The sequence below is a fragment of the Pan troglodytes genome, chromosome 13 (genome assembly GCF_028858775.2).
Source record: "Pan troglodytes isolate AG18354 chromosome 13, NHGRI_mPanTro3-v2.0_pri, whole genome shotgun sequence".
Lineage (NCBI taxonomy): Eukaryota > Metazoa > Chordata > Mammalia > Primates > Hominidae > Pan > Pan troglodytes.
The window spans coordinates 134,777,249-134,804,263 of record NC_072411.2 but is presented as its reverse complement, the minus strand read 5'-3'; the positions used below and the strand labels follow the sequence as shown (position 1 = coordinate 134,804,263).

General features: G+C 46.1%; 1 protein-coding gene across 11 annotated transcripts in view; it reads right to left on the bottom strand.

Annotated features, from left to right (window-relative positions):
• Positions 1 to 11,860: 11,860 nt before the first annotated feature.
• EIF4E2 (eukaryotic translation initiation factor 4E family member 2) overlaps positions 11,861 to 27,015 on the bottom strand; it is a 32,865-nt gene continuing 17,710 nt past the window's right edge. For 4 of the 11 annotated variants that reach the window (XR_010149921.1, XR_010149924.1, XR_010149923.1 and 1 more), the window contains 3 exons: positions 21,444 to 26,630; positions 21,239 to 21,317; positions 11,861 to 14,594 (listed from right to left, as the gene is read on the bottom strand). Coding sequence is in view for 6 of the 11 variants with exons in the window: in XM_009444560.4 (XP_009442835.1) it covers positions 21,272 to 21,317 (46 nt within the window). In the remaining 5 variants the exon portion in view is untranslated. The remainder of the gene's footprint in view (positions 14,595 to 21,238; positions 21,318 to 21,443; positions 26,631 to 27,015) is intronic. The other 7 variants (XM_009444560.4, XM_024355141.2, XM_063790861.1 and 4 more) reach the window with 3 other exon arrangements.

Here is a 27,015-nt window from a genome sequence, read left to right as displayed (position 1 = left end):
GATTTGTCTGCTCTTCCTATTTATTTTACATCAGTACGTATTCGAAGACATTTATTTTATCCTTTGAGCTATAATCCAATACCACTTTTTACTTGGTTGCTCAATTGTTTCAGCTTTGGCCATTTGGCACTTTCAGGTGGCTTCTGTGTCCCTTTGACATGTCCCATCAATGTGGTTTCTTTGCTGGTTTTTGTTTTTAGCACTTTTTTTTGGCGGGGGGCGGGGGGACAGAGTCTCACTCTATGGCCCAGGCTGGAGTGCAGTGGCGCAATCTGGGTCACTGTAACCTCGCTGCCTCCCAGGTTCAAGCAATTCTTCTGCCTCAGCCTCTGGAGTAGCTGGGATTACAGGCACGTGCCACCTACACCCAGCTAATTTTTGTATTTTTAATAGAGACGGGGTTTCACCATGTTGGCCAGGCTGGTCTTGAACTCCTGGCTTCAGGTGATCTGCCCACCTTGGCCTCCCAAAGTGCTGGGATTACAGGAGTGAGCCACTGCGCTGGGCCTTGTTCTTAGCACTCTTTAACTTTCCGGCTCTATAAAATGCTCCAGGCTTATCTTATATTTTTCCTGCCCAGCCCTATAATCAGCTCTTTTACCAAGGAGTCTGGTTCCTTGTATTGGATAACTGTATTTAGAAACCAAGATCTAGGGCCAGGTGCGGTGGCTCATGCCTGTAATCCCAGCATGTTGGGAAGCTGAGGCGGGCAGATCACCTGAGCTCAGGAGTTCAAGACCAGCCTGGGTAACATGGCAAAACGCCATCTCTACAAAAAATACAAAAATTAGCCAGGCATGGTGGCATGTGCTTGTAGTTTCAGCTACTTGGGAGGCTGCGGCAGGAGAATCACTTGAGTCCAGGAAGCAGAGGTTGCAGTGAGCCAAAATCACGCCACTGCACTCCAGCCTGGGCCACAGCGAGAGAGACCCCGTCTCAAGATCTGGGTGTAAGGTGTACTCATTGCTACTGGGTGTCACTGCCTCTAGTCTGTCTCAGAGGACAAATCTAGGGAATATGTCTACCTATATTAACCCCCATATACACACAAATCTATATGTCTGTATCTATCTGTGTGTGTGTCTATTAAACATGATTGTAGGCTACGTTCTACTCTAATCCAGCATTACATGGTTCATTCTAGTCTCATGCAGTTTTGAAGGCTGTGATGGTGGTAGTTAATGTTGTAGGTTGCTGGGAGGCTACAGTAAACGGCAATTATCCCTGATGACTTCAGAGTCTTTCATCTCCACGTACCCTTGACCTTGCAGGCATTTTGCTGCTTGACACTGGAGTCATCAAGATGAGCTGATGTGCTGCCAGAATGACCCTTCTGCGCCCAAGCTCATCCTGGATCCACCCTGAGGCTGCAAGTGATGTCAACTAAGCAGAAACAGAGCCGGGACTAGGAAATTGGGTCTGGGCTGTTAGCACCGCACCTGCACTGGGCTGCCCTGTGATTGTTGAGGCACCAGGAAAAGGCTAGGAAGTCCATGTGGTTAGGCCTAAGATGAACTGACAGGGTCTCTTGCATTTAATTCATGCTCCTTACTTCAGTGGAAAGCTTAACAGGGACATAAGTTAGGACAGCAATTTATAACTGCAGCTGACACTGGAATCATGGGTGCCGGGTCCAGACCCTGCCGATTATAAGGCACCATCAGGACTAAGCTGTGCTGAGCTAAGCGATGGTGACGGCGGGCTTTAACCCTGGCTTTGGTCTTCCTTTGAGCTTCAACACGTCATCATCCTGGGAGACATCCCGGACCCATATCTCCCAGCCTTCGTGGTTCCTTGGCCTAAAGCATCCGGCCTACCAGCCATCCTCTCCCGTGCTTGTCCTCTGGCCTTTGCCATCACCTGAAGTTGCTTTTTCTGGAATCACTTTCCTTCTAGTCATCTTCTTCTCTGACTCTTATGCTACCTGCTGTTTGCCTCACTAGGGCCCCCAGAACCCCTAACCCTCCCTGTTACACTGCCATAACCTCCCTCACCTGCTGAGGCCCCTTGGCCAATCACTTCAGGTACCGTGACTGGGGCCGTCTCCAGCTTGCGCCCTCTGTCTCCAGCCCACCAGCTCTGCCAATTCCTGAACCTGGGGATCCAGACTGGATTAGTTCCTTCCTGGTTTGAGCCACCAATCCATGCCCTCGGCACTCCCCGAGCATCCTTGTGTGCAGGTGTAGTGGGTTTCCATCTCCCCACCCCCTGCCCTATGGCTCTTTCAAACCTTTAGTCTTCTCTATAAATAGATCCAGGTTTTACAGGAAAGGGCTTTCAAGTATGAGTCAGTCTCCAGAAGCCATAAAAAGAAAGACTGATTCATTCAGATACATAGCAACAAGATTTTGGATGCAAAAACACGTTGGGCAAAACAAGACAAGCTTGGAAAGAACACTTGCAGTGCTGCTGGTCAGTGATTTCAAGGAGAGCAAATAAAATCACCCAACACCCCAGCAGACCAGAGCAAAGGACTGTCCATAGAAGATAACGCTCATTAGACAGAGGACAGAACTAAGCAAATCAGCAATTCATGGCCAGAATCCTCATTCACCCAGTCCAGAGGGACAAGAGACAGTGGAGCTGGACAGGTCATCAGTCCCCACCAGCAGGAGGCAGCTGGAACTCCTCCCACTAGGAGGAGAGGCAAAATGCTTGCATCACCTTCTTGGTACCTGGGCTGCTTATATCCTGGAGGCTCCAAAATAAGTTATATAGGCAGCCACTTTAGAGCCAAGCTTGCCTGCAGAACAACAGGTTTTCCTGTTCAGATACAACTCATCTTTGACTCTCTCGCCCACCCTTAGCCACCAGCACGGTAAAGGCCTCATCCTATAACATCGGGTAAGCCATCCTGGACTCCTCATTTGATTGTGTTGGTTCCTGCTCTGGTCAAGCTCATATTACAAACAAAGGGATAATCTCCTTAATATATAAAATACTCCTGTTAGTCAATAAGAAAAAGACCACCAACTCAATAGAAAAATTGTCAAGTTACGAACAGAAAACCCAACACAAATTGTCCTTAAATATATGAAAAGAAACTCAATCTCACTCATAAAAAGAATGACATTGAAATACCATTTTTTACCTATTGGATTAGCAAAAATCTAAATTTTATAATATATTCTCTTTGTGGAGCTGAGATAAAACACATGCATTGCTGGTGAGAGCCTAACCTGGGGAGCAATTTGGCAATATTTATCAAATCAAATATCATGTACTCTTTGACCCAGCATATATGTATATATATGAGGAGATTTATTATGGGAATTGGCTCAGGTGATTAAGGAGGCTGAGAAGTCCCACCATCTGCCGCCTGCAAGCTGGAGGGCCTGGGAAATGCAGTCTGAGTCTTAAAGCCTGAGAACCAGGATCGAGAACCAGGAGCTCCAATGTTGGAGGGCAGGAGAAGATGGATATCCCAGCTCAAGAAGACAAAGCAAGTTTGCCCCTACTCTGCCTTTTTGTTCTGTTCAGCTCTTAATGGATGGATGATGCCCACCTACACTGGTGAGGGTGAATCTTCACTTAGTCTATCAACTCCAATCTTCATCTTCTCCAGAAACATCCTCACAGACACACCCAGAAATCGTGTTTTACCAGCTATGTGGTCACTCCTTGGCCCAGTCAAGTTAACACATGAAATTAACCATCACACAGCCCAACAATTCCAGTTCTAGAACTGATCCTACACATGCAAAATGATGGGTATATATACCAAGCCATTCACTTCTTTCAGCAAAATACTGGAAACAATCGAAATGTTCATGAAATCAGTAGATGGGGCCAGGCACAAAGGGGAACCCCTGTAACCCTAGCTACTTGGGAGACTGAGGTAGGAATATTGCTAGAGCCTGGGAGTTCAATGCTGTCGTGCACGATGGTCATTCCCGTGAATAGCCACTGTACTCCAGCCTGGGCAACATTAGCGAGACCTCGATCTCATCTCTTAAGAAAAATTAGGTTACAAAAAGATGGTACATCCATATACTCTCCCATACAACTTTTAAATCTTTTCTTCTCTTCTTCTTTTTTTTTTTTGAGACAGAGTTTCTGTCTTGTTGCCCAGGCTGGAGTGCAATGGCGGGACCTTGGCTCACTGCAACCTCTGCCTCCTGGGTTCAAGCGATTCTCCTGCCTCAGTCTCCTGAGTAGCTAGGATTACAGGTGTGCACCATCATGCCCAGCTAATTTTTGTATTTTTTTAGTAGAGATGGAGTTTCACCATGAACAGGCCAGGCTGGTCTCGAACTCCTGACCTAGTGATCTGCCCACCTCAGCCTCCTAAAGTGCTGGGATTACAGGTGTGAGCCACCACACGCGGCTCTTCTCTTCTTTAACAGGACAGAATACATTTCAGCTCCAAAACCAGCATTGTCTTTAATGGGGACTCCTAGAGGCATTCCCACCAAGTTAGGAACAAGACAGCACACCCACTGTTACCAGCGTAAATCAACAATGTACCGGAGGTGCTAACCCACACAATAAGGTAAGGCAAAGAAAACAGAGATAGCAAAGTTGGAAAGGAGAAAGTAAAACCTTCATAATTTGAAGATAATAAGATTATAAAGCCAGGCATGGTGGCTCGCACCCGTAATCCCAGCTCTTTGGGAGGCTGAGGTGGGAGGATTACGTGAGTGCAGGAGGTTCCAGACCAGCCTGGGTGACATAGTGAGACTTCATCTCTACAAAAAATACAAAATTAGCTGAGTGTGGTGGTGTGTGCTTGTAATCCCAGCTACTCCAGAGGCTGAAGTGGGAGGATCCCTTAAACCCAAGAGGTGGAGACTGCAGTGAGCCAAGGTGGTACCACTGTACTGCAGCCTGGGGGACAGAGCAAGACTATGTTAAAAAAAATATATATATATATATACACACACACACACACACACACACACACACACACACACCTGGCAAATGCAAGCAAACGATCTGTGAAATGCTACAAATAGCAATAATTTATTAATTATCAGTGAACAAAACTCAATCATAGAGGTCAGTAGCTCTCACATTCCCGCTTTAGGATGATGGGGTACCAGTAAGACCAGGGACCTTCATAAACATGAGCCTGAGGGAAGAACATGTAATTTCCCTCTACCTTCGTAAGTTGATAGCTGGAACAAGCCTTCTGTGACAAAAGATAGATTAACAAGAGAAAAGTCATTTTTATGTTAATGCACACAGTTTACATCATGTGGGAGGAGCCTCAGTTGAAAGGTGTAGCTCTCAAGGCAGTGGCTTGAAGCTCTGCCTTAAATAGTATTTTATCAAAAAGCCGTAATTTTTTTTTTTTTTTTTTTTTTTTTTTTTTTTGAGACGGAGTCTCGCTCTGTGGCCCAGGCTGGAGTGCAGTGGCGCGATCTCGGCTTACTGCAAGCTCCGCCTCCCGGGTTCATGCCATTCTCCTGCCTCAGCCTCCCGAGTAGCTGGGACTACAGGCGCCCGCCACCGCACCCGGCTAATTTTTTTGTATTTTTAGTAGAGACGGGGTTTCACTGTATTAGCCAGGATGGTCTCGATCTCCTGACCTCGTGATCCGCCCACCTCAGCCTCCAAAAGTCCTGGGATTACAGGCTTGAGCCACAGCGCCCGGTGAAAAGCCATAAATCTTGGAGTGGTGACATGACAAAGGAGAGTCTTGCAAAGGCAGGAAAACTCTGGGAAGGGAGTAAAGTTAGCTCCCAAATTTCCCTGGTCCCATTGGCACCATCTCTGAGTTGATGAGCAAGTTGTTTGAGGAAATTTTCCATCTCTGCTTTTACACAGGAAAGCTGGAGGGGAGGTAGAAGGATCTCGTCTTTGTGAATTGCCGTCCTGCCATCGGGCAAGCAGAGAGAAAGGCTGAGTGCCCCCCTGCATTTAGCCTTCTTCAGCCCAACAATCACAGTGTTTTATTATTTATTTATTTATTAATTTATTTATTTAGAAATGGAGTCTCACTCTGTAGCCCAGGCTGGAGTGCAGTGGCATGATCTTGGCTACTGCAACCTCTGCCTCCTGGGTTCAGGTGATTCTCCTGCCTCAGCCTCCCAAGTAGTTGGGATTACAGGCATGAGCCATCACGCCCGGCTAATTTTTGTATTTTTAGTAGAGCTTGGCTATGTTGGCCAGGCTGGTTTCAAATGTCTGAGCTCAGGTGATCCGCCTGCCTCGGCCTCCCAAAGTGCTGGGATTACAGGTGTGAGCCACCGCGCCTGGCTGGCAGTATTTTAATTAGTTTATTTATGTAGTGTTTTACGCTTATGTAATACTCAGTATTTTAGAGAGAAATATTTAGGTTTCCTTCAAGCCCACTGCTGCACTTCATTTGCTGTGAAATGAGTTCTTCAGCGAGAGGCAGTGCTGGGTGGAACAGCACACGATGACTAAGGCATTTTATAAATCTGCTTTTGGCAGGAATTTCTCCGCAGCCAGCATCCATGCCAGGCCTGTTCAGAGATGAGGGAGGCGTGGCCCCTGCCTTCCTGGAACCTATCCCAGCAGCCAGAACAGACAAGGACACCTGCAGTTCCAGTCTCTTGGGCCTAGTGCTGTGGGAAAATAGGAGGTGCCCATGATTAGGGCGGGAGGGGACGAGGGGCTGCCTGGAAGAGGCAATATGTGAAGGGTGGTGGAGGTGGGCAGGGTGAAGGGTGGAGTGAGGGCCTTCTACAGCAGGGAATGAATGGCATGACAGCAGGGCACAAGGATGTATCTGTGGAGCCCCGGGAAATCTAGTCAAAACTGATGTGGCAGGGCTTTCAACGAAGAAGCACGTGAAGTCCTTCAACAGCACCAGGCTCAATGGCGTGAGCACGACATGGGCTGGGGCTGGTGAGGATGTTGCAGGGGGCAGGAGCACATTGATTAGATGTGGGGAAGATACTAGGGATGTGTGTGTGTGAAGTTGTCCAAGGAGGCCAGGGCATAGGTCCAGGGGCAGTAATGAAGGAGGGTCTCTCCAAGATCATAGTCCTGACCTGGGCTGCCCATTAGAACCTCCCAAGAAGCACTGTGCTAAGATGAGGAGCAGGGTCTCCTCCGAGGGCCACTGGCCATTCTGTCACATAGGAGGGACCAGCCACCTGTCCTCTGTAAAAGGGTCTTGGACATCACTCGGAGATGAAGTGGGAACTGGTCAGGAGACAGAGGTGTGCGTGCGCCTGTGGGTGGGACGGGAGTGAGCTGAGGTGAACCTGCAGCAGAACTGATGACAGCAAAGGAGCCTGGCAGTGAGTCAGCCAGGGTGGCTGGAGCCAGGGCATGGTGGGCACTGCGAGCCAGAGAGCATGGGGTGGGAGGCTGGACCTCCAAACCCTTCCAGGAGCCTGGTGCTGGGTGGTGCCCGGCCAGCCCGGCCACAGATGAGCTCAGCCTCTGCAGGGGCTCTTACCATGTTCTGGAAGCATCCTGACGGGGGTCGGGGGGCTAGGACCCTGCGAAGAGCACACGAGGCCACAGGGCAGGGCTCTGGCTCTTGGGTCAACGTTAACAGTCCTCTTGTCAGGGACAGGAGGAAAGTCACCTGGAGGGGGATGTTGGATTAACCTACCTGCCTTCTTGGGCTCACAGGGGACAAGGCCTTCATGCCTCTCTCTCTGTCCATTCAGGGTCCTGACTGAAAGCGTGGAGGATGGCAGGTAGAAGGTGCCCTGAGCATTCCTCCCCTGCCTCCTCACAGAGACGTCAAGGTAGAGGGCAGGCCCTGGTGTGAAATACTATTGTCTATGTTTACTACAAGGAAGAGGCTGGGTGAGATGGAGAAAGGGAAGTTTTGCTCTCAGCGTGGGAGTTTTACTTCCCATACAGTTCACGGAGAGGGTCTGACAGGGCCCGCTGGACAAATGTGGAGAGAATAATTTGGGCAGAGCCAGGCATGGCAGCATGTGCCTGTAATCCCCGCGACTCAGCAGGCTGATGCCGGAGGATCACTCAAATACAGCCTGCGCTACACACCAAGACCTCACCTTAAATTTTTTTTTTTAAATGAGGCCAGGCACAGAGCCTCATGCCTGTCTGTAACCCCAGCTTTGGGAGCTTGAGGCAGGAGAATCACTTGAGGCCAGGAGTTCAAGTTCAAGACCAGTCTGGGGAACAATGCAAAACCCCGCCAGGGACCTCCATAAACAATGCAAAAACAAACAAACAAACAAACAAACAAACAAAAGGCGGGGGTTGGTGCAGAGAGACTTTAAGGAAGTCTGGTTGTGGAAATAGGGAACAGAGACGCCTGGAACCTACATGCCATGATTTAGGGTAAGGCCAATACTCAGGCCAGGAGGAGGGTGTGGGATTAGGGGAAAGGACAGAAAATGTCACCTTGCTGGCAAATCCCTGTGCCCTCTTGGCCATTCCCAGAGCCCCAGGGGGAGCTGCCTTGCTCATGGCTCTTGATCCTCCTTGGCCAGTGGGGTGGGGCCTCTGATCTACTAGGATCACACTGCAGCAGCAAGAGTCATTTTGGAGCTACCGGCCCTCATCTGTTCCGAAGCCCTCTTTCCCAACTATCAAAATAATGACTTGCAGACTAGGTGAGCTATAATCTATCAGTGTGGCAGGCTTAAGAGCTCTGGAATTCTAAGTCAAGTCCCATCTCTGCCCTTACATGGTGAGTGACTTTCTGTGTTAACCTCTGCCTGTTTCTTCATTTGTGAAATGGGGAACCCACAGGGCTCTTGTGAGATTTAAATGAAATATGCGTGTAATTTTAGTGTCTAGCAGTTTTCAATAAATGGTACACTTTACTACATACGATACTACTCTCACCCATAGGCAACATCTCCAGCATGAAGCCCACTGGCCTCATGTCTGTACTTCTGGAGTCCAGGTGAGCAAAGGTGACCTGCCCACTGGACTTGGCCCACATGGACTACACCTGAGCCACCAATCCTCTTGGAGGCATTCTTGCCTCTATTTGCTGCATTCCTTCTTCTCCCCTTTGGACTGCGAGCTCCTCAAGGGAACAGCCTATAGCTTCCTATTCATCTCCCACTCACCCGACCTGCCACACTGGCCAGCCCACTGGATGGGAGGTAACAGTGTGCTGGACGTTCTGAGGGCTGCAGAGGCCTCCTGTGGACCCTGCTCTCTTGCAGGTGACCCATCAGTGCGCTGTACTTCTACAAATTGTTGGAATGGAGACAGTTTTTTTTTTTTTCCCCAAGATATTTGTTTGAGTCAAAACGATCTTGACGGGAAGCTGTTAGAGCTCTCATGGAAATAGGCCTGGGGGACAGGATTTGGCTGAGGCTTTCAACTGACATCAGATAAGACTGCAATCAAGGGAAAGCAGACCTGGGGCCCAGGGCAATCACATGAGATGAGAAATACCAAAGAATGTGACCATCCAGGTAGCTGGGGGACACAGCTCCAAAAAAGTGAGAGTCGTGCTGGATTAGCTCCATTGGAGGAACTGGAGGTTCCATTGGATGGTGCTGGATTAGTTCCATTGCCGTTTAGCAAACCAGGTAAATAGATGCATATTCTATATGTGAATTTGCGTTTCCTGCTTCTCCCAGCATGATCACCCGTGGACTAAGGGAATGCCTTATTCACCAGCATGTATTCCATATTGCTTTTAATCAAGAAACAAATTTCACAGCAAATAAAGTGAGGCAATGGGCTTGTGACCAGGTAATCACAGTCATACCACGTATCTCAGCAGGAGGAAGCAGCCGGACAAACATTAGAGTGAAACGGCCTCGTGAAGACTCCGTTACAGCACCACTTGGGAGACCACTTTTGGGTGCTGCCCCCAAGGTTCTGCTTTGCATGTGTTGTCTCTCCTATAACCAGGATTCACGGGTCCAGGAATCAAGGGATAGAAGTAGGAGTGGTTCCTCTCACCTGTCCCCTCAACTGGAGTTCTGCTGGTTTGGAGGGCTTGGTTTTTACAGGAGGAATGCTTCCGGCGAACACAAGACAACGGCTCACTGAATTGTACATTGAGGCTCACCTACTGTTTTGGGCCCTTCTGGGCACTGAACCAACAAGCAAATAAGGGGTTTACTGACTCGGGTGTATTACCAAGGGGAAACAAATGCTGCTGCATACTAGGGGCAGGGAGAACTGTCTAGAATCCATACTTTTCTGAGGTCCCTCTTACAAATAGCAAAAATGAAAGACTGTAACAAAGGAAGGACAACTAATTCAGACACCCTAGGAATAAAGGTTTGGATCAACCGTACCAAAAAAAAAATCCTGACCAGCGGAGATCCTGGCTGAGGGCAAAGGAAATACAGAATAGGCAGTGGAAAAGAAAGTGATACGTAACTACAGCCTCATGATCATTACAGATGATACATAATCTTTTTTTTTTTTTTTGAGACGAAGTCTCACTCTGTCGCCCAGGCTGGAGTACAGTGGCGCTATCTCAGCTCACTGCAACCTCCTCCTCCTGGGTTCAGACGATTCTCCTGCCTCAGCCTCCTGAGCAGCTGGGACTACTGGCGCGCGCCACCACGCCCACCTAATTCTTGTATTTTTAGTACAGATGGGGTTTCACCATATTGGCCAGGCTGGTTTCGAACTCCTAACCTCATGATCCACCCACCTCGGCCTCCCAAAGTGCTGGGATTACAGGCGTGAGCCACCGCGCCCGGCTGATGTACATATTCTTGCTTGTTATGTGCACAATTTTCTTCTCTCATTATTTCATGCAATTTTTGCTGGAAGTAAACTTTACCCTTTAGTGTTTAGGTACCATTCTCTTGTTCTGTATTCTATTCAGATGGGATTGAAACTGAATTAGAAAAGTCAACACAGCTCAGAGATTGACAGTGACTGGTGAGCTTTACATGTCCTCATTTTTGAGAGAGGGTAACAGCTTCCAATTAATTACATCTCCTTGGGCACAAAGAGTTGCTTTTGTGGTGGGACAGAAGTTCAAAAGTGTAGAAGGCTGTGCGCAGATGCTGAGTGGCTAATGGGCCGTGCCAGTTAGGAAGCTCGTCTCTCAGTTCCACACCCGCTCTTTTTAGCTCTGCTTTTGTGATACCAGCGACAGAACTCTGCAAACATCTCTGCTTCGCAGCTGGCATCCTGTTGGATTTTTCCAGTAGAGGGAAGCTTCCATGCTGCAGGAAGAAGGGGCGTGCTCCTTCCCGTTCCTGTCAGCACTGCTGCAGCAGTTTGCTCTCACAGCTGCATGTGATCCCAGTTGCCATTTCTGACCTGCTCAGAACCAGCTTCATGATGGGCTCAAAGACCCAGGACCAGGTGAGCAACACCCATCCTCAGAGCACTTCTGGAAGTTGCTACTTCCTTAATTCTTGTGTGGGTTTTTTGCTTTTTTGGTTACTGTGTCAGTAATTCTTTTTATCATATTGTTGAAATAACTGGCATGGTTTCTGTCTCCTATTTGGACCATGACTGATAGACACAGAGAGGAGATTTCTATCTACAGAAACTAAGTCTCAAGACTGTATTGTTTTAAATCCTTTGTCAACAATAACTGAGGCTCAGCAAAGCCTCTTTCTCCCTCAGTGTTTCATGTGGGCACCAGCCATCGGCATGCCCCATGTGTCCCTCTTTAGGCTAAGATACTTAATATAACTAAAACATTCCAAGCTTAAGCCGAGTGATTTCTTACAGTAAAATCAAATTCTTTAAACTTTCTTCTATTCCAATATTCCTTATCCCAAGTTAAGGAGCGTTACCAACTATATTTTGATAATAAAAATGTAAACTGAATTGTGGCAATGATTAATATCAATTAGAGAATATTTTCACAATAAATTTGTGTCATTGAGATTGACATTGCCTGGACTATTCCACATATTTTGTTTTGGAATGCAGTTAAGATTGGGACTCATACACTGTAGGGTAGAATGAGTAACAGTACCCCCGGTTCCCTTGTATTGACAAGTCCACGACCTGGTTCTTGCTGATATTTTCCATTTATTACTGCAGTAGATAATTGCTCTGAAAGTGCAACACTAAATCACTCTTGTCATAGCCTCTGCTCCGTTTCCACTGGCAAATACTTGGAAATTCATTCTTCGAGCATTGTGGACCACAAGCTTCTCTCTGGGTGGAAAATTATTGCCACTGCCAGTATCACAGGGAACACACACACACACACACACACACAAACAGAAGGATTCAAAAAGCAGACACTGGAGAGGAGTAGGGGCCAATTTCAAACAGAAAACCCAGTAAAGGGCTGGACAGGAGTAGGGGCCAATTTCAAACAGAAAACCCAGCAAAGGAGTTAGAGGAGAACAGCTCCAACTGTGCCAAGTGGAGACCGACTCTCCGCTCTCCAGTGGCAACCTCACATTCTGGTACTGTGCAAAGCGGAGACCGACTCTTCACTCTCCTCACATTCTGGTTACGTTGGCCCTGGTAGACCTTTATCCCTTTGTCTCTGTAACAGGTGATACCATAATCATAACCGTGCCACATCTCAGCATATCAGAGGCCCATGGAGTAAAAATAGATGAAAAGACCTCTCAAGCTAGTTTGGAAAAATAGAGGGTTTAGATAAACTGACTATTTAATCTCCTACTTAAACCTGTTAGGCAGAATATCTGGGAGAACACTGGGCGTAAGATGCTGCCTAACAGGCATAACCCCTTGCTCTAACCAGCCTAGGGCCAGTATGTTTTTGATGGAAAAGACAACTGTCAAATACTACAACGACAAAAAGGAAGGTAAAACATGAGCAGCTCTAGAAAACGTAAGATTCAAAACTCTGAACAACAACAACAACAACAAAACTATGGACAACACACCTAGCCAGGAGGCCTGACCACTCACTCACTCCTAAGCACACTCTACACATACACACTGACTTTTCCACACACACAACAGTCAGGTAGATGCCCAAAGGAGGGCAAATCCAAATATCTGCTCTCTTTGGAATTTTCATGGCAAATCTGAATTTAGGCAAAAGTGAAGACCTCCCTGGGGTCTTCAAAGACAGCCTTTGCTCTCCATGTAGCCAATGGTGCTCTTATATTTGCCGAGCCCTTCACAACTGTCTGGACACCAGAATGCACTCTTCATATTCCTGGAGTTTAAATCACTGCTAGATCTTCTTATCTAATCTATCTTGACCTGTAATAGAAGCACCTCCCTTTTGGCCCCTGTACTCCCCGTTCTTTCAGAAAAAAAGCATCCCCAAAACAGTGGTAATTAGAGGGTGTTCAGGAATGGAAAAGTAGGAAGAGTGTAGTACAAATACAATAAGGAAATGCCTGTTACTCTCATATGATTTCTCTGAGACCAGGTGGCCAAGGATCCCCTAGTCTTCAAGGATATGTTTTAAAGAGAGGCCTTAATTTAAGGTACTGCAGTCTTTGCTCACAAGAGCCAAGTAAGACGGTGCTACTTGGAGGTTGCTATAGGACTCTGACGCTATTTATTTGAATCCTAGGTGCTCTTTTGACTTCTCTGACTTCAGTCCTTCTGGAGTCAGATCACCCAGCTTCTCTGATGAGTGACTGGTCATTTTTAAAGCATGCCTGCAGCAGTCTTCAAGAGGTTTCTGCCTGGGCATCACGATCAGCATACATTTGCTCATACACATACCAGGTGATGAGGACTCAACCACTGCAGACAGGCAGAGCCATGCAAATAACGCCATCCAGCAAGGTCACCTTTTCCTCAGATGCCCCAGTTTCAGGATGATAGAATTTGCATATTAAGTGTTAATAGGCCTGGCAATAACCAGCTTTTGCTTCCCTTCCTCAATGAGGGACATGCCAGAAACAGACTTGCACACAGGCTCTGCTCATATGGGAAACAGGCCTGACACACAGGGTCTGCTCATATGGGAAAATGATTTCAGTCACCGTCCTTAGCTCCAAATTCTGTACTTGGAACCTAGATTATAATCTAGCTCCTAATCAAACTAGATTCTGCTCCAGTTCAGTTTACTAAGGCATTCCCTCTAAGCTGCCTCAGTGAAACCAGTAAGAGCCACTGGATTACAATTCTAAGTGCAGCTGTGCCTAAGAAGGAGAGAGTCCCACAGGAGAGGAGACCGGAGGGCATAAGGCAGGGGATGATACAAAATCCTGGACAGTCATCACATCAGTAACACAGCTTCAGAAAGTGGTGGGCTTGGAGGAGGGGAGAGAAAGAAACAAAATGTCCCAATAATTTAATGGCAGGGCTAGAAGAGAGCATTTACAGCTATTCTGGGACTCTCCAACAGAACGCTTTTCCTGGATGCACATTCATTCATAATACTGGTAACTCTCATCAACAGCTCTGGCATGTACACGTGGCCACGGTACCCTTCGTACAACACGGGAAGAGAACAACAGGACGCCCAAGAGGCATCTGGACAGCACACAGCAAACAGGCTGAACGCCCCCCCACGGAACCCCATTAAAAAACAGTGTTTGTCTATTACAAAGTCACGTTTTCCGTTTTTCCGCTTTATAAAGTCAGCGATGCTGGAGGGTGTGTAGCGGAATCCGTCCTCCAGGAATGAGTGCAAAAGGAGAGCGCACGGCTCAGGGACGTCCCTTCAGTGAGCAATGGAAGGACTGGCTGGAGGCCTCCCATCCATTTCGGACAAACACACACATACAGAAAAGGATTATTGCCAGCTTGTGTACTCTCACAATGTGATTTTTGTATTTCGAAAGCTTGAATTGTCCCTGAAAGAAAAAAATGGGAGAAAATAGAGTGTTCAATACAAGGATCATCTATACAGAAGCACACATATACAGGGGGACGCTGACTCATCAGCCCTCGGGGTCTCCATGACATATCCCGGGGCCTTCTTCACTTGCCAATCTAATGCCAAAACGGCAACCCACCTCCCAAGTCCCTTGCAAAACTTCCAGTCAATTTTTTGCAACAGCAAAAGATTAGAAACAATTCAAATGCCGATCAAGAGAGGACCAGTTAAATATTAATGCTAGGGCACATTCGTAGAAATAAACAAGGAAGCTCTCTACTACTGTGGAAAGGGTTCCAAGATAAACTGATAGCTTAAGGTGTAGTGTGTACACACAGTATACTACCTTCTGTGTAAATGGGGGTAGGGAAAAAAGGTTATAGGTTCATATTTGCTCATATATACATTATGAAACTTTGCAAGGCTACACAGGAAACCAACAACAGTGGTTACATGGGGCAGTGGAGGTGGAAGGGGCACACTAGAAACTGGGCAGATGGAGGAAGCCTGAGAAGGAGATGTTCTCTCTCCCCCCCTTTCTTTTTATCTAACACACACTTTTGAAAACATTGTATGATTCACCTGGTCTTATATGAACAAAAAACCAACCAACCAACCAACCAACCAACCAAATAAGAATCCTCAGTTTAAAACTTAGAGCTGCTTACAGAAGGAAAGGATATTCCAGGAAGTAAAATCTGGGTACCTTTCACTTTACTTTAGAAACATGGCTCTAATTCTTGAAAGTGTGTGTGTGTGTGTGTGTGTGTGTGTGGTATGTATGTGGGGGATCCCAATATGTGTCCTCTTAGTTGCCTTTTATTGGATGCAGACAGGCTTGACCAGCCACTAGTGACTTTTCCTGTCCCACCCTAGAAATCTAATGACATCTTAGCAGGTCCTGTCACCATCTGAGTCTCAACATTTCAGGCTGGCAGGGACTTTAAGGTTGCTGCCCTTGCCCAGTGCTGTGGACTTCAATTTGTCAGAAAATTTTACCTGGATTCTGGAGTCATTATTTCTCTTTGATTTTAAAGGGACATTCTAGAAGCTCTGGCTTTAACTGACCTAGTATCTCACTATGTTGCCCAGGTTGGTCTTGAACTCTTGAGCTCAAGTGACCCTCCTGTCATGGTCTCCCAAAATGCTGGGATTACAAGCTCAGCCTGACCTATCTTAAAATTGTTAAAATTAATGGGACATATGGCAATTGGTTCAGAGTAAATATGTGCTAAGGAAAGAATATGCTCAGCCCAGCCAAACAGCAGTTTCTTTCTGTTACTGGCTAACAGATCCTCCTCCATGATGGCGGTCAGCTGACAGTGACCAACAGCCCCCGACTACACAAAGAGAATGACTGCAGACAAGAACTGAGAAGAAAAACTGGAGCTGGTATAGGTGAACTCAGGCTGGGAATAAACTGATGTTATCTCAAAAGTCCACTGGTATTTTATAGCTGGCATGCATGACCATGTGGTTCATTTATCAATGGCTACTTAGCACTTCAACTATCTTCAACTAAAGAGCTGAAGGTTGAAAACAAAGTTAATAGGGTGGTCATCTTTTTAAAAGGCTAATGGTATTTTTTAAAAATTCTTTTCAAAAGGATAGACCCCTCTGAGATGCCACAAGTAGCTAGCAAAGGATAAGGAACATATCTGATCATAACACAGAGAAAAGCAAGCATAACTGGTGTGTGTGTGTGTGTGTGTGTGTGTGTTATTTCTGAGTTCTCTTAGGGAAAATATGCTGTGTTACAGAGATGCATTACAAAAGACACTTTTTTTGTACCTACACTTAATACTAAAGAAAGTGATTTCACAGGAACAGATGGCTCTGTTCCATTTCTTCCCTTTTACAGGCACCTCTATGCCCATCTAATCATTGGACACCACAAGTCTATCAGGAGGGATTCTGCTCTTCTTATTAAAAGAAACTAGAAAGGCAGGGATATGGGAAGGTAGGAGCACAGAATTTGCTGACTTGGGCAATTATCTATCTTGGAGTAAAGGAGATGGCAGGCAAGTGTCTGGCCCCAACTCTTTCAGCTGTTTAGTGACGGAAAAAGGATTTTCAGGGTAATCATTACCATAAGCAGGTCATCTTATCTTTTGGAAGAATTTCTCTATTGTACTAGGTGGGCCAGAAATAAATTCTTTCTCTGTAGCAGATAAACTGGAGAGCTCTAAAAACACTTTCTCATTCAGATTTTTTTTTTTTTGAGATGGAGTGTCACCAGGTTGTAGTGCAGTGGCACAATCTCAGCTCACTGCATCCTCCGCCTCCTGGGTTCAAGCGATTCTCCTGCCTCAGCCTCCCAAGTAGCTGGAACTACAGGCGTGCGCCACCACGCCCAGCTAATTTTTGTATTTTTAGTAGAGACAGGGTTTCACCATGTTGGCCAGGATGGTCTCGATCTCTTGACCTCATGATCCGCCCGCCTCAGACTCCCAAAGTGCTGGGATTACAGGCGTGAGCCACCGTGCCCAGCCTCATTCAGATACTTAATATTTTTGTTAATATAGACCACTTTATAGTCAGAAAACCTAAGAAATCATATTCTAAAGTCCACTGGCAAAGTGAAAAGGGGGAGGAGAAGAGTAAAGGAAAAGCCAGGAGAATCCGGCTGAGTTTTTCCAGTTTGATTTAAGAGGAAAACAGAACAGCAAATGGGGGTGGCCTGCTCCTGACAGTGACAGACTAACACAGGCTGGTGGCAGTGATGCCCTATGGCTTTGGTCCAGCCTTCTTTAAAAAAGTGGGTTGAGAACAGCTTGATGCCAAATTTGGTCTGAGGAATGTGTTCACCTCAAGCCAGCTGGGAAGTGATACTCCATCACATCCCTCACCCTAGGCTCAGTGCAGAGAGATTAGGAGGCAGAGAAAGGGAGAATGTAGAAAGGAAGGGGCAGAGGCCACAGGCGACCCCTTAAAAAACAATGTGCTTCTGTTCTTTTAAAAGCAAACTAAAATTTAGCAAATCCACAGTGAGTTCCTGAAAGCTAGCCCTCTAGCAATCTGGCAAAGCTGTGACAGCACATGGGCTATGCTTAGGACACCAAAGAGGACACAGAAGCTGACAGTCCCACAATGCTGGAAGAAAAAAAAAGAATTATTTCTCTACCAGATGTTCCTTTGTCCTGATGATGTCTCAGAAATATCCGAGAGCCCCATTCAGACTGGCTTCCAACTTCACATTCCCAGGTATCTTGGGGAAAATCGTTGTCCAAATACTCTGAAACAGCTTTCCAATCTGCTCTACCTTAAAATGGTCATCTTTTAGTACTTTTAGAGAAATGGACAAGTTCCAACTCTGAAAACAATGAACTACGGCAGAGATTAACTCCTGAAAATGGATGACGGGGGGCAAAGTGGTCATTCAGAATGTCCTCCCCTCTCTTGGGAGTTAACTGCCACTGTGCTGGTGCCTGGCAAAGGCACCTGAGTGATTCTGGGTTCTCAAGTGAAAGCTGGGAGTCATCCAAGGAGGAAGGCTACCTATGTCTCTGCTCTGAAGACTGGCTCTGAGGGGTCCCGTAGACCTAAGTGCACATGGTCTTCAGGAGAACATTCTTTGGCCATTAGCTGTACACCCCACGCCAGTTCTGGCTTCCTCTTCTCTCCCTGCATATTCAGTAAAGCTGCAAACTCTTTCTAGTTTCAGTGAGGTAAATTCCAGTCTCTCGTCTTCAACTTTATTTTATTCCAACTTCATTTCCCAACAATACAGACTCACTGCTCTGTGTATACCAGCCTAGACAGCTAAGTAATCAGAATCCTCTCCTATCAGCTCACTGAGAGTTTTACTGAAGTCATAGTTAAAAGGGCAACATTTATTTGCAACAGGAGTCAAATGAAATTGTCCTAAAATACTAACAGTCACAGGTAATGACATAAAATAGCAGATAAATTGAGGAAAAATATTTGTGATTCATGAAGAATTATTTAAATAGCAGTTTCTCTGCCAAATTTCTTTATAGATCACGATCTATTTGGAGGAAAAGAAAAGGGAGAGAGGGCTAAAATGTTAAGGGGCCTCTAAAATGGCAGACCCAACAAACGTAAGCCAGGGATGCATATCTTCTCGAACATCTCTTTCACTTACAGTGAGGTTAAATCAACAGAAATGCGACATGAAGTCCTTTTCAAGTCTATTAAGACAATGAAGTGAGTGGATTTTTTGTTGTTGCTGTGTAAATTCATTCTTCCCCCCTACTTTCAGAATAATTTTTGGTTTAAATTCAAACACTCCTCACGGACTTCCAAGCCTGTGCTTTAAGGAAAATACCTGAACCACGAGTGTTCTCTTCGTCTGCCTCCCACACTGTATAAAAAAGACACGGGGGCCACAAAGAGACCACAAAATGGCAATTATGCAAATATATGACTTTTTACGGCAATTCAAAGATATTTTTCCTAGGGGATTAAATCTGCCAAGAGGGGTGGGAGTTATTTTGAGTTTTCTTCCATTCTGACTATTCCGCTTTCATTTTAAAGACTTTTCACTGAACCTCAGATGCCATCAATTTTTAAAGGTACATCATTTTATGTACTTTAAGAAGTAAACACTGCCCATTAAACTATGACAAAATCTTTTTAAATCACATTCACTGTAAGCATCCCCAATTTTTTATTTTGAGATGGAGTCTCGCTCTGTTGCCAGGCTGGAGTACAGTGGCATGATCTTGGCTCACTGCAACCTCCGCCTCCTGAGTTCAAGCGATTCTCCTGCCTCAGCCTCCCAAGTAGCTGGGACAACAGGTGTGTGCCACCACGCCCAGCTAATTTTTGTATTTTTAGTAGAGACGGGGTTTCACCATGTTGGCCAGGATGGTCTCGATCTCCTGACCTCGTGATCTGCCCGCCTTGGCCTCCCAAAGTGCTGGGATTACAGGCGTGAGCCACTGCGCCCAGCAAAGCACCCCAATTTTAAGAATATTAAAAGGCTTATAGAAGGAACAGGATTGAAAAAAAATATTAAAAGCCAAAAAAATCTTACAAATAATTAAATATGGTAGTATTTTAAAAACAGCTCCATTATAGCACCTGGCTTCTGAAAATTTAACTTAATATCTTATTTCAAATATTTACTATTTTTTAGCCTAAAAATCAATGATTTATCTACTATTAAAGCTGGTACCTTTTTCCTCCCTCTTTGTGTATACTAGCAGCACTCCTTGAATTCTATGTTGACTATATATACAGACACTTATATATATGCACACATACACAGACATATATTTAGAAACAAGGGTCTTACTATATTGCCCAGGCTGGCCTTGAACTCCTGGGCTCAAGTGATCCTCCCACCACAGCCTCCAAGTAGCTGGGACAATAGGCGTGTGCCATGATACCAGGCACTAATGTTGACTATATCTTAAAGAGAATCATTTTAAATTTTAAGCCACCAGAAGACTGAATTTATAATAAAGAAATCAAACTATCAAAACAAAAAAGGTATGGGTGGCATCACTTGTGTGTGCAGGAACTCTGCAACTGTGTTTTATCTGTATATCATACCTACACCCCTGAGCTCTCAGGCCCTGGCCACCTGCTGCTGTCCCTCAGAGTGTCATCTTGTCTCTTCTAGCCCATGTCTCAGGCCCTGGCCACCTGCTGCTGTCCCTCAGAGTGTCATCTTGTCTCTTCTAGCCCATGTCTCAGGCCCCTGGCCACCTGCTGCTGTCCCTCAGAGTGTCATCTTGTCTCTTCTAGCCCACAGGAGGGATGCAGGTCTCCTTTTCTGGAAAACGCTCGTCTCCTTCTAGGGAAGGGGGAATTTTGAGGTAGCTACTACAGTTGACATGTTCTGTTCCAATTTTAGAACTACTCTATTTCTTAGGGATGTTAGTGGCAGGGGTAGTTTCATGTCCAGGAAAAGGCTGTCATCTCTAGCTCATGCAGATATTGGCCTTTCATCCATTCCTCTCATTCAGAATAAATTTACCCAGCTCCCTCTGCTACAGAGACAAACATGGACTTGATACTCTCTTAACTGAAATACAAATATTCCCAAAGTCAGTGCTTTAGTTGGCCCAGTCTTTGTACCTCAGTGCCTCTCCCTACTAGTACAGTTGTGCTGGTCTAGTGAAAGTACAGCTTGGAACAACTGCTACTCACACAGTCCTGAAATCCAGCCCCGTTACTGACATTGCTGAAACGCTGAATTTATATTACTGTTTCCTCACAACTGACACATGACACCAGCAAACAGGAGACATACCTCTCATGTAACTCATGTTGGGGCCTGTGGAACTGCCCTTTTACTCACAGGACATTGCCAGATGGCTTAAAAATGGCCACATTTGAGCAAAAAGAAAAAGCATCTGTGGCACATTTACCATCATGAAATGTTAGCATCAAAAGAGATCTCAGAGACTTGTTCATCCATGGAGCCTCATTTTCCAGATGAGAAAATAGGGGCATAATAAGGTGAAGTAGCCTGCTCAGGGGTTCACCAGGAGACATGGGACCCAGGGAGGATGAGAATCCAGTGGTTTGGGACTTATATTTTTCTGAGGTTCAATGTTGGCAGAGGCAAGTTTGGGGGTAAATGGGAAGAGGGGTCCTATGGATGAGAGGTATGTCACAGGGTTACAGAGAAGATAGACAAGGCCCTACCCTGAGTGTGAGAGACAGAGGGGGAGCGTCCGATCAGCGGCCGCTGCTGTTCACCAGGCCATGAAACTCCTCCCAGGCCCTGGCAAACCAGAGACAAAAAACACAATAGCACATTCAGATCAAAAGCTTTTGAACACAGAGAGCAGACACAATAACCCCACATCCCCCTTCAGATGCCCTCCAAGCCGAGTGGAGCCACAGGTACCTGGGAGCAGAGCAGCGAGGTCCCACTGGACTTTCCTTTCCGAGGAGCAGAGCAGCCTACCCTTTCAGGGCCAGCGGGCACTTCTGCTTGCTTCACTTGAGAAGTCTGCCCCTGTTCCCTCAAGGATTTGCACCAGTGTTCCTTCAACAAGGCTCCAGGGGAGGCCAGTAAGGTCAGAGCTGATGCTCAACTGTCACCAAAAACACTTCCAATTTACAGTGGCACTCCCTGTACTTTCTGCCTTGGCTATGTGTGCACAGGTGGTAGAAACAATTTTTCTTCATCAGGCCTCACTGAGGGTAAAGGCCAGTTCCCAACAGCATTATGATGTCTAAAGATGCAAGGAGGAAAGTATACACTTTCTCTGTTTTCATATTTCCGACCTTCTAACCCTTCTACACTCAGACCTTCAATGTGTCAGGTTCCACCTGTTTCTTAAGTGCTTATGTAACTACTATCTGAAAATTTAAAGTCACGGCAGTTCAAAATTTCCAGGGAACAATGCCCATTACAATTTTCATGCTGACTAGCTTAACTATGAAATTAGGGTTGGGAAGGGATAAGAAATGTGACAGAAGGGGTACGTGGCCTTTCGCTTACAGAGAAAAGACTCTTGGTGACTGCTGGACTAGTCACAGGAGAAAATCAGACCCCCTATGCTTCTGGAGGCTCAAACTCAAGTTTTCTCAGGGGAGCTGATTTCCTACCTAAGCCCTAGCCACTTTTCAGCCCCAAAATGAGGAGTTCCTTGGGAATTATATATAAAATATGGTGCCTCTAAGTCTGAAGTTCCTCATTATTGTTACTCCATTCTTGGTTTAATTTGGTGACACAGTACCCAGGGTGACAATACACTACATTTATAAGTTAACCATTTACCTCTTAGAGGAGGTAGACCTGCAGTTCATGGCTTCTTCAGAGAATTATTACCAAAGCTCCTAGTGTATGTGCTAACTAAATTAAGGAAAAATGTAACAATGCCAAACAAGTGTGCCAGTCTTTGTCAATTCCCAAACTCAGTGTCCACAGCAAGACACCTGTTTCAGAGCTCTTTCTGGAAAGATGGTGATGTGATGTACTTTGTGAATCCCTGAGTGACATCAGAAGGCAATTTGACTCTTTACTCCAAATGAAGACAAGGGCAAAGCAAAATCCAATGCTTTGGCAATGACCCAGGGAAACCCCTCACTGTAATGCTGAGATTTAAATTCCTTTTTAAACCACTTAGGTGTCAACAAGAAATTACATGGCTGTGTTGAAGCTTCATGTCATTTATCCTTTTATTTCCAGGAAGGGCCATCCTTACACTAGCCTACACCGAGCAGTTCTCTCTGTCAAGAACCTGAAGAAATACGGACTTCACAGCTCCCTCCTACTCCATTCCAGTATTACATTCCCCTCCCAGTTTCTTCATCAGTCTCTTCACTGTATGTTAAACCTCAACATGAAGAACCTGGGTTAAGAAATTTCCTCACAGCCGGGCACCATGGCTCATGCCTGTAATCACTTCGGGAGGCTGAGGCAGGCGGATCACCTGAGTTCAGGAGTTCGAGACCAGCCTGGCAAACATGGTGAAACCCCGTCTCTACTAAAAATACAAAAAATTAGCCAAGCATGGTGGCGGGCACCTGTAATCCCAGCTACTCGGGAGGCTGAGGCAAGAGAATCGCTTGAACCCAGGAGGCAGAGGTTGCAGTGAGCAGAGATCGTGCCACTGCACTCCAGCCCGGGTGACAGAGTGAGACTCCATCTCAGAAAAACAAAACAAAACAAAACAAAAAAAGAAATTTCTTCACATGGATTCAGTGGAAATAAAATAGTGGGCCATAATCTTTGGTATAATCACTCTTATTCTCATAGGCCCACAGCTCGGCCAAGAGGCAAATCTACCACCTAAAACTAGGTGTGAATAGTCTAGCTATTTTCCATCTGGCATTCCAGGCATACTGGGTAATATTAAAACTTCCTTCTTTTAAAGGTAAAGAAAGAACAAGTTAAATGTAAGAAGTGTCATGACTGGAGTTTCTAAAAACAGAAAAAATTAATTAGAGATTAATATAGGCAACAAGGAATTCTGAACAGATTCAAAAGACAGAGGAACAAAGAGCTCTTTTAAGACCACTGTTGGCCCATCTCACGTACCAGAAAGCAAATCCTGTGCAATTCTACACTTCCCCCTACCTCTACCCAAAGGCTGCAAGGTTCATAGCCTTGCGCTCACTGGCTCTCTATACTTAGGGAGGGGCTCAGCCTCCTGCTAATCTGGGCTCTCTTCGCTTTGCCTACCAGTTCGGTGGTACATATCACAGATGCAAAGCCAGGCCAGCAATTAAGCTGGGGTAACCTGGTGCTACTGGACTATGATTTAGCCATGCCAGAAGGGAATGGGTTGGTCCTTGCCTATAAAAGTTCAGTGTTGAAATACAATGATATCTAGATGTGGGAAAGCCTCCACATTTTGACCTGTCTCTTCTCTAAGATAAAGGAATAAAGAGAATCACCCACCCTCCACTCCTGCAGAGAAGCCGGGCCAGTCTTTCCCAGTGCTGTAGCCCACTATGGGAATTTGGCCTGTTTTCCTTTTCCATTCCAGGCTAGATGCGCAAAAGGAATCAGTGGGACTAATCCAAAGAGGAGTTTCTTCACAAAAGACATTGCTGTTTCACATGGCTCCGAGCCCAGTTTTATCCTGGTAGCCCCACGATTCTGACTGTATTATGAGATTTCTCCTCAAAGCAGAGAATATGGGGAACCCACATCTATGAAAACTCGACTACAAGTTGGCCTCATTAAAAGGAGCTATGACCCGAGCAAGAACTCAGTTTAACAAGTTGTCCACGTCTTAGGGGTGAATGAACTGTCAGCAATAAACAAGAGCAGGAGCCCTCTGCAGCACAGCAGCTCATCACCCGCCTGCTCTGTGCGGCAGGCAATGCCTTGTAGCATACTGAGGGGAACAGCAGGAAAAGGCCACAAGCAGTGTGACTGGGGAAAGGCTGGAAAAACCCAACGGTTGAAGAAGGACATTGGGAACTGGGCCAAAAATAGCAAGCAGGAATCAGGAACACCTGACTGAAAAATCTAAGCTACTCTTAAAAGCCCCTCACCACCAGCAGCCCTATCTCCAGAGTACTCGGAAGAAAACAAATGTTGGCTCCTTCTTCCTTCATTTTCCTTGGAATTCTTTGTTTTTTGAGATGGAGTTTTGCTCTTGTTGCTCAGGCTGGAGTGCAGTGGTGCAATCTCAGCTCCCTGCAACCTCCACCTCCTGGGTTCAAGCAATTCTCCTGCCTCAGCCTCCCTGAGTAGCTGAGATTATAGGCACCTGCCACTATGCCTGGCTAATTTTGTATTTTTGGTAGAGATGGGGTTTCACCATGTTGGCCAGGCTGGTCTCCTGACCTTGTGATCTGCCCACCTCGAGCTCCCAAAGTGCTAGGATTACAGGCGTGAGCCACCTCGCCCGGCCTCCTTGGAATTCTTAAGTCTCAGTAGCAGCTGTTCCTTGGCTCAAACAAAGTCATATCCATGGAAGAGCCACAAGGAATAGAAGAAAGCAGAAATAGTTCTGACTTTTGTTCATATTGACAAAGATCAGAAGGGTCTCAAGGTCAGTTTGGTGCTTCTAATCAACTCTTACTCTGGGAGGTGACATCAAGCCTATCCCCTGGAGCAGTTACAATACAGCTGAAATTAAAGTTAATGTATGTAACAATTTTTGAAGGCAAGAGGGAAAGGGCCAGAGAAGGTAATTCTTTGACAAACACTAAAAACGTAGAGAATGGGCCTTTCCATATTCCAGCAAATCTCTCATTTTATAGGTACTTCAACCAATTTTGGATATGTAATAAACAAAGATGCAATGACACAAACACCCCTAGAATACTGAGCCCACAGTGCTAATCCTAATAGGTGTTATGCAGGATCTTGGGCCACATGGAGATCAGAGGTAAGTCAGGATGGTACAAGCACAGGGTATCACTGCCAAAGTGGAACAGCCACTCTGGAAAACTCAACCTTAAGTCCACAGACACTTTCACAGATCCTCTCAGGCAGACTGACCCAGTGTTTGCAAAAAAATGATTGTTTATTATGTTTTTGGTGGTAGCTCCTAAGAAAACCTAAAGTAGCATGAGGCTTGCTGAAACTCTACATGCAGGTTAGGGGCCTAAAGGCCAAGCTGCAGCACATACAAGCCAAAGCCACAAAGCACACAAGGGGTCCGTACGTGCTACGGTCAGATATCCTACAGAGCAAACTCACACGGGATGAAGACGTTTCCCCTACCCCAGATCCTGATGTGCAGTAACACCGGGCCCAGGAGAAAGGGAAGGGCTGTAACCCTGCGATCTTGCAAGCAGGGCTGACTCAAAGAGGAAGATGACCTGGCTCTAAAGGGAAAGCAGAAGGGAGAAGGCTGGAAAAGAGCTGTGGCTTGGGCAGCTTTGGCACCAGTGAGAAAACCCCATTAGCACAAAGCAAGGAAGCTATATACACACAGCCACACAGACAGAAGCAGGGATTTACCTCCAAGCAAGAGATTTCTTTGAAGTAAAGGCGAATGGAAGTCAGCGAAGCAAAGGCCAAGGATCCCCCTTTCCAACCTGAACAGACTTTCAAGCTGAATTCTATATCAGAAATCACTCTGTTCTGGTCATCGGCGTGACTAGATGGGAACTCAAATTTAAGTACCAGAAAATGGGGTCTTATTTTCTAAGCTAGATGTCACCTTATTATGTCAGGCCTCAGCAGTCCTGGAACAAAATACCACATGACACTACACAATGGGCTTATGGAAATGAGGCTGCATTCCCCGGATGGCCCTCCATGGAAAAGTCTGTGCCATCCCTTAATATGGTGACAGTCAGTCCGAAAGGCCACATCTTTGATGCACCATAAAGAGCAAGAGCATGAGACAAGCTAGTTTAGCACCATTTATTAAGTGATCTCAGCTGTTGTTGTAGCTGCTGCGTGTCAGCCTGTTCTTAAAACATAAAATGCTCTTCCAATTCCTCTTGTCCAGGACAGAAGGATCTTCCAGGTAGCACGCCAACAGAACAAGAGACTCCGATGACGCCAGCTTCAATGATGGTGCCATCCAGAGAGGGAGAGGGTCATGGCACATTCAACCGCGGCTTCCAGAGGTTTTGAAAAAGGAGCCTTTGGGGGCCCAGCCTGCCTGGCATTCTAGTGGAAGTGCAAAAGGTTGGCTCATTGGGAGAGGAAAGAGAGGGGGACGCAAGGGAAAGTAGCATCTGGGTCTCATAGAGGGTTGGTCTTCTGGTCTCTACAGCTACAGGGCTGAAGTCCCAGAGGCAGACCTCTGGATAAAGCAGAGAGCAGCAGGCCAGTCTTTCTAGCAGACTAAGGCAAAAAGCCCACAGGCTCTCCTAAACTCTGTAAGGACGTGTACATATGTTTCTGTAAAAGTCACGAAGAACTGCCTTATGGTATTAGAAAGGGAGAAGAGCAGAGAAGGGGAGAATTGATGAAAAATACCTCTTTCCCTCTCCTATCCAGGTAAAAAGCTTATTTTGGGGGTAAGTGGGAGTAGGGGATATTCAGAAACCTT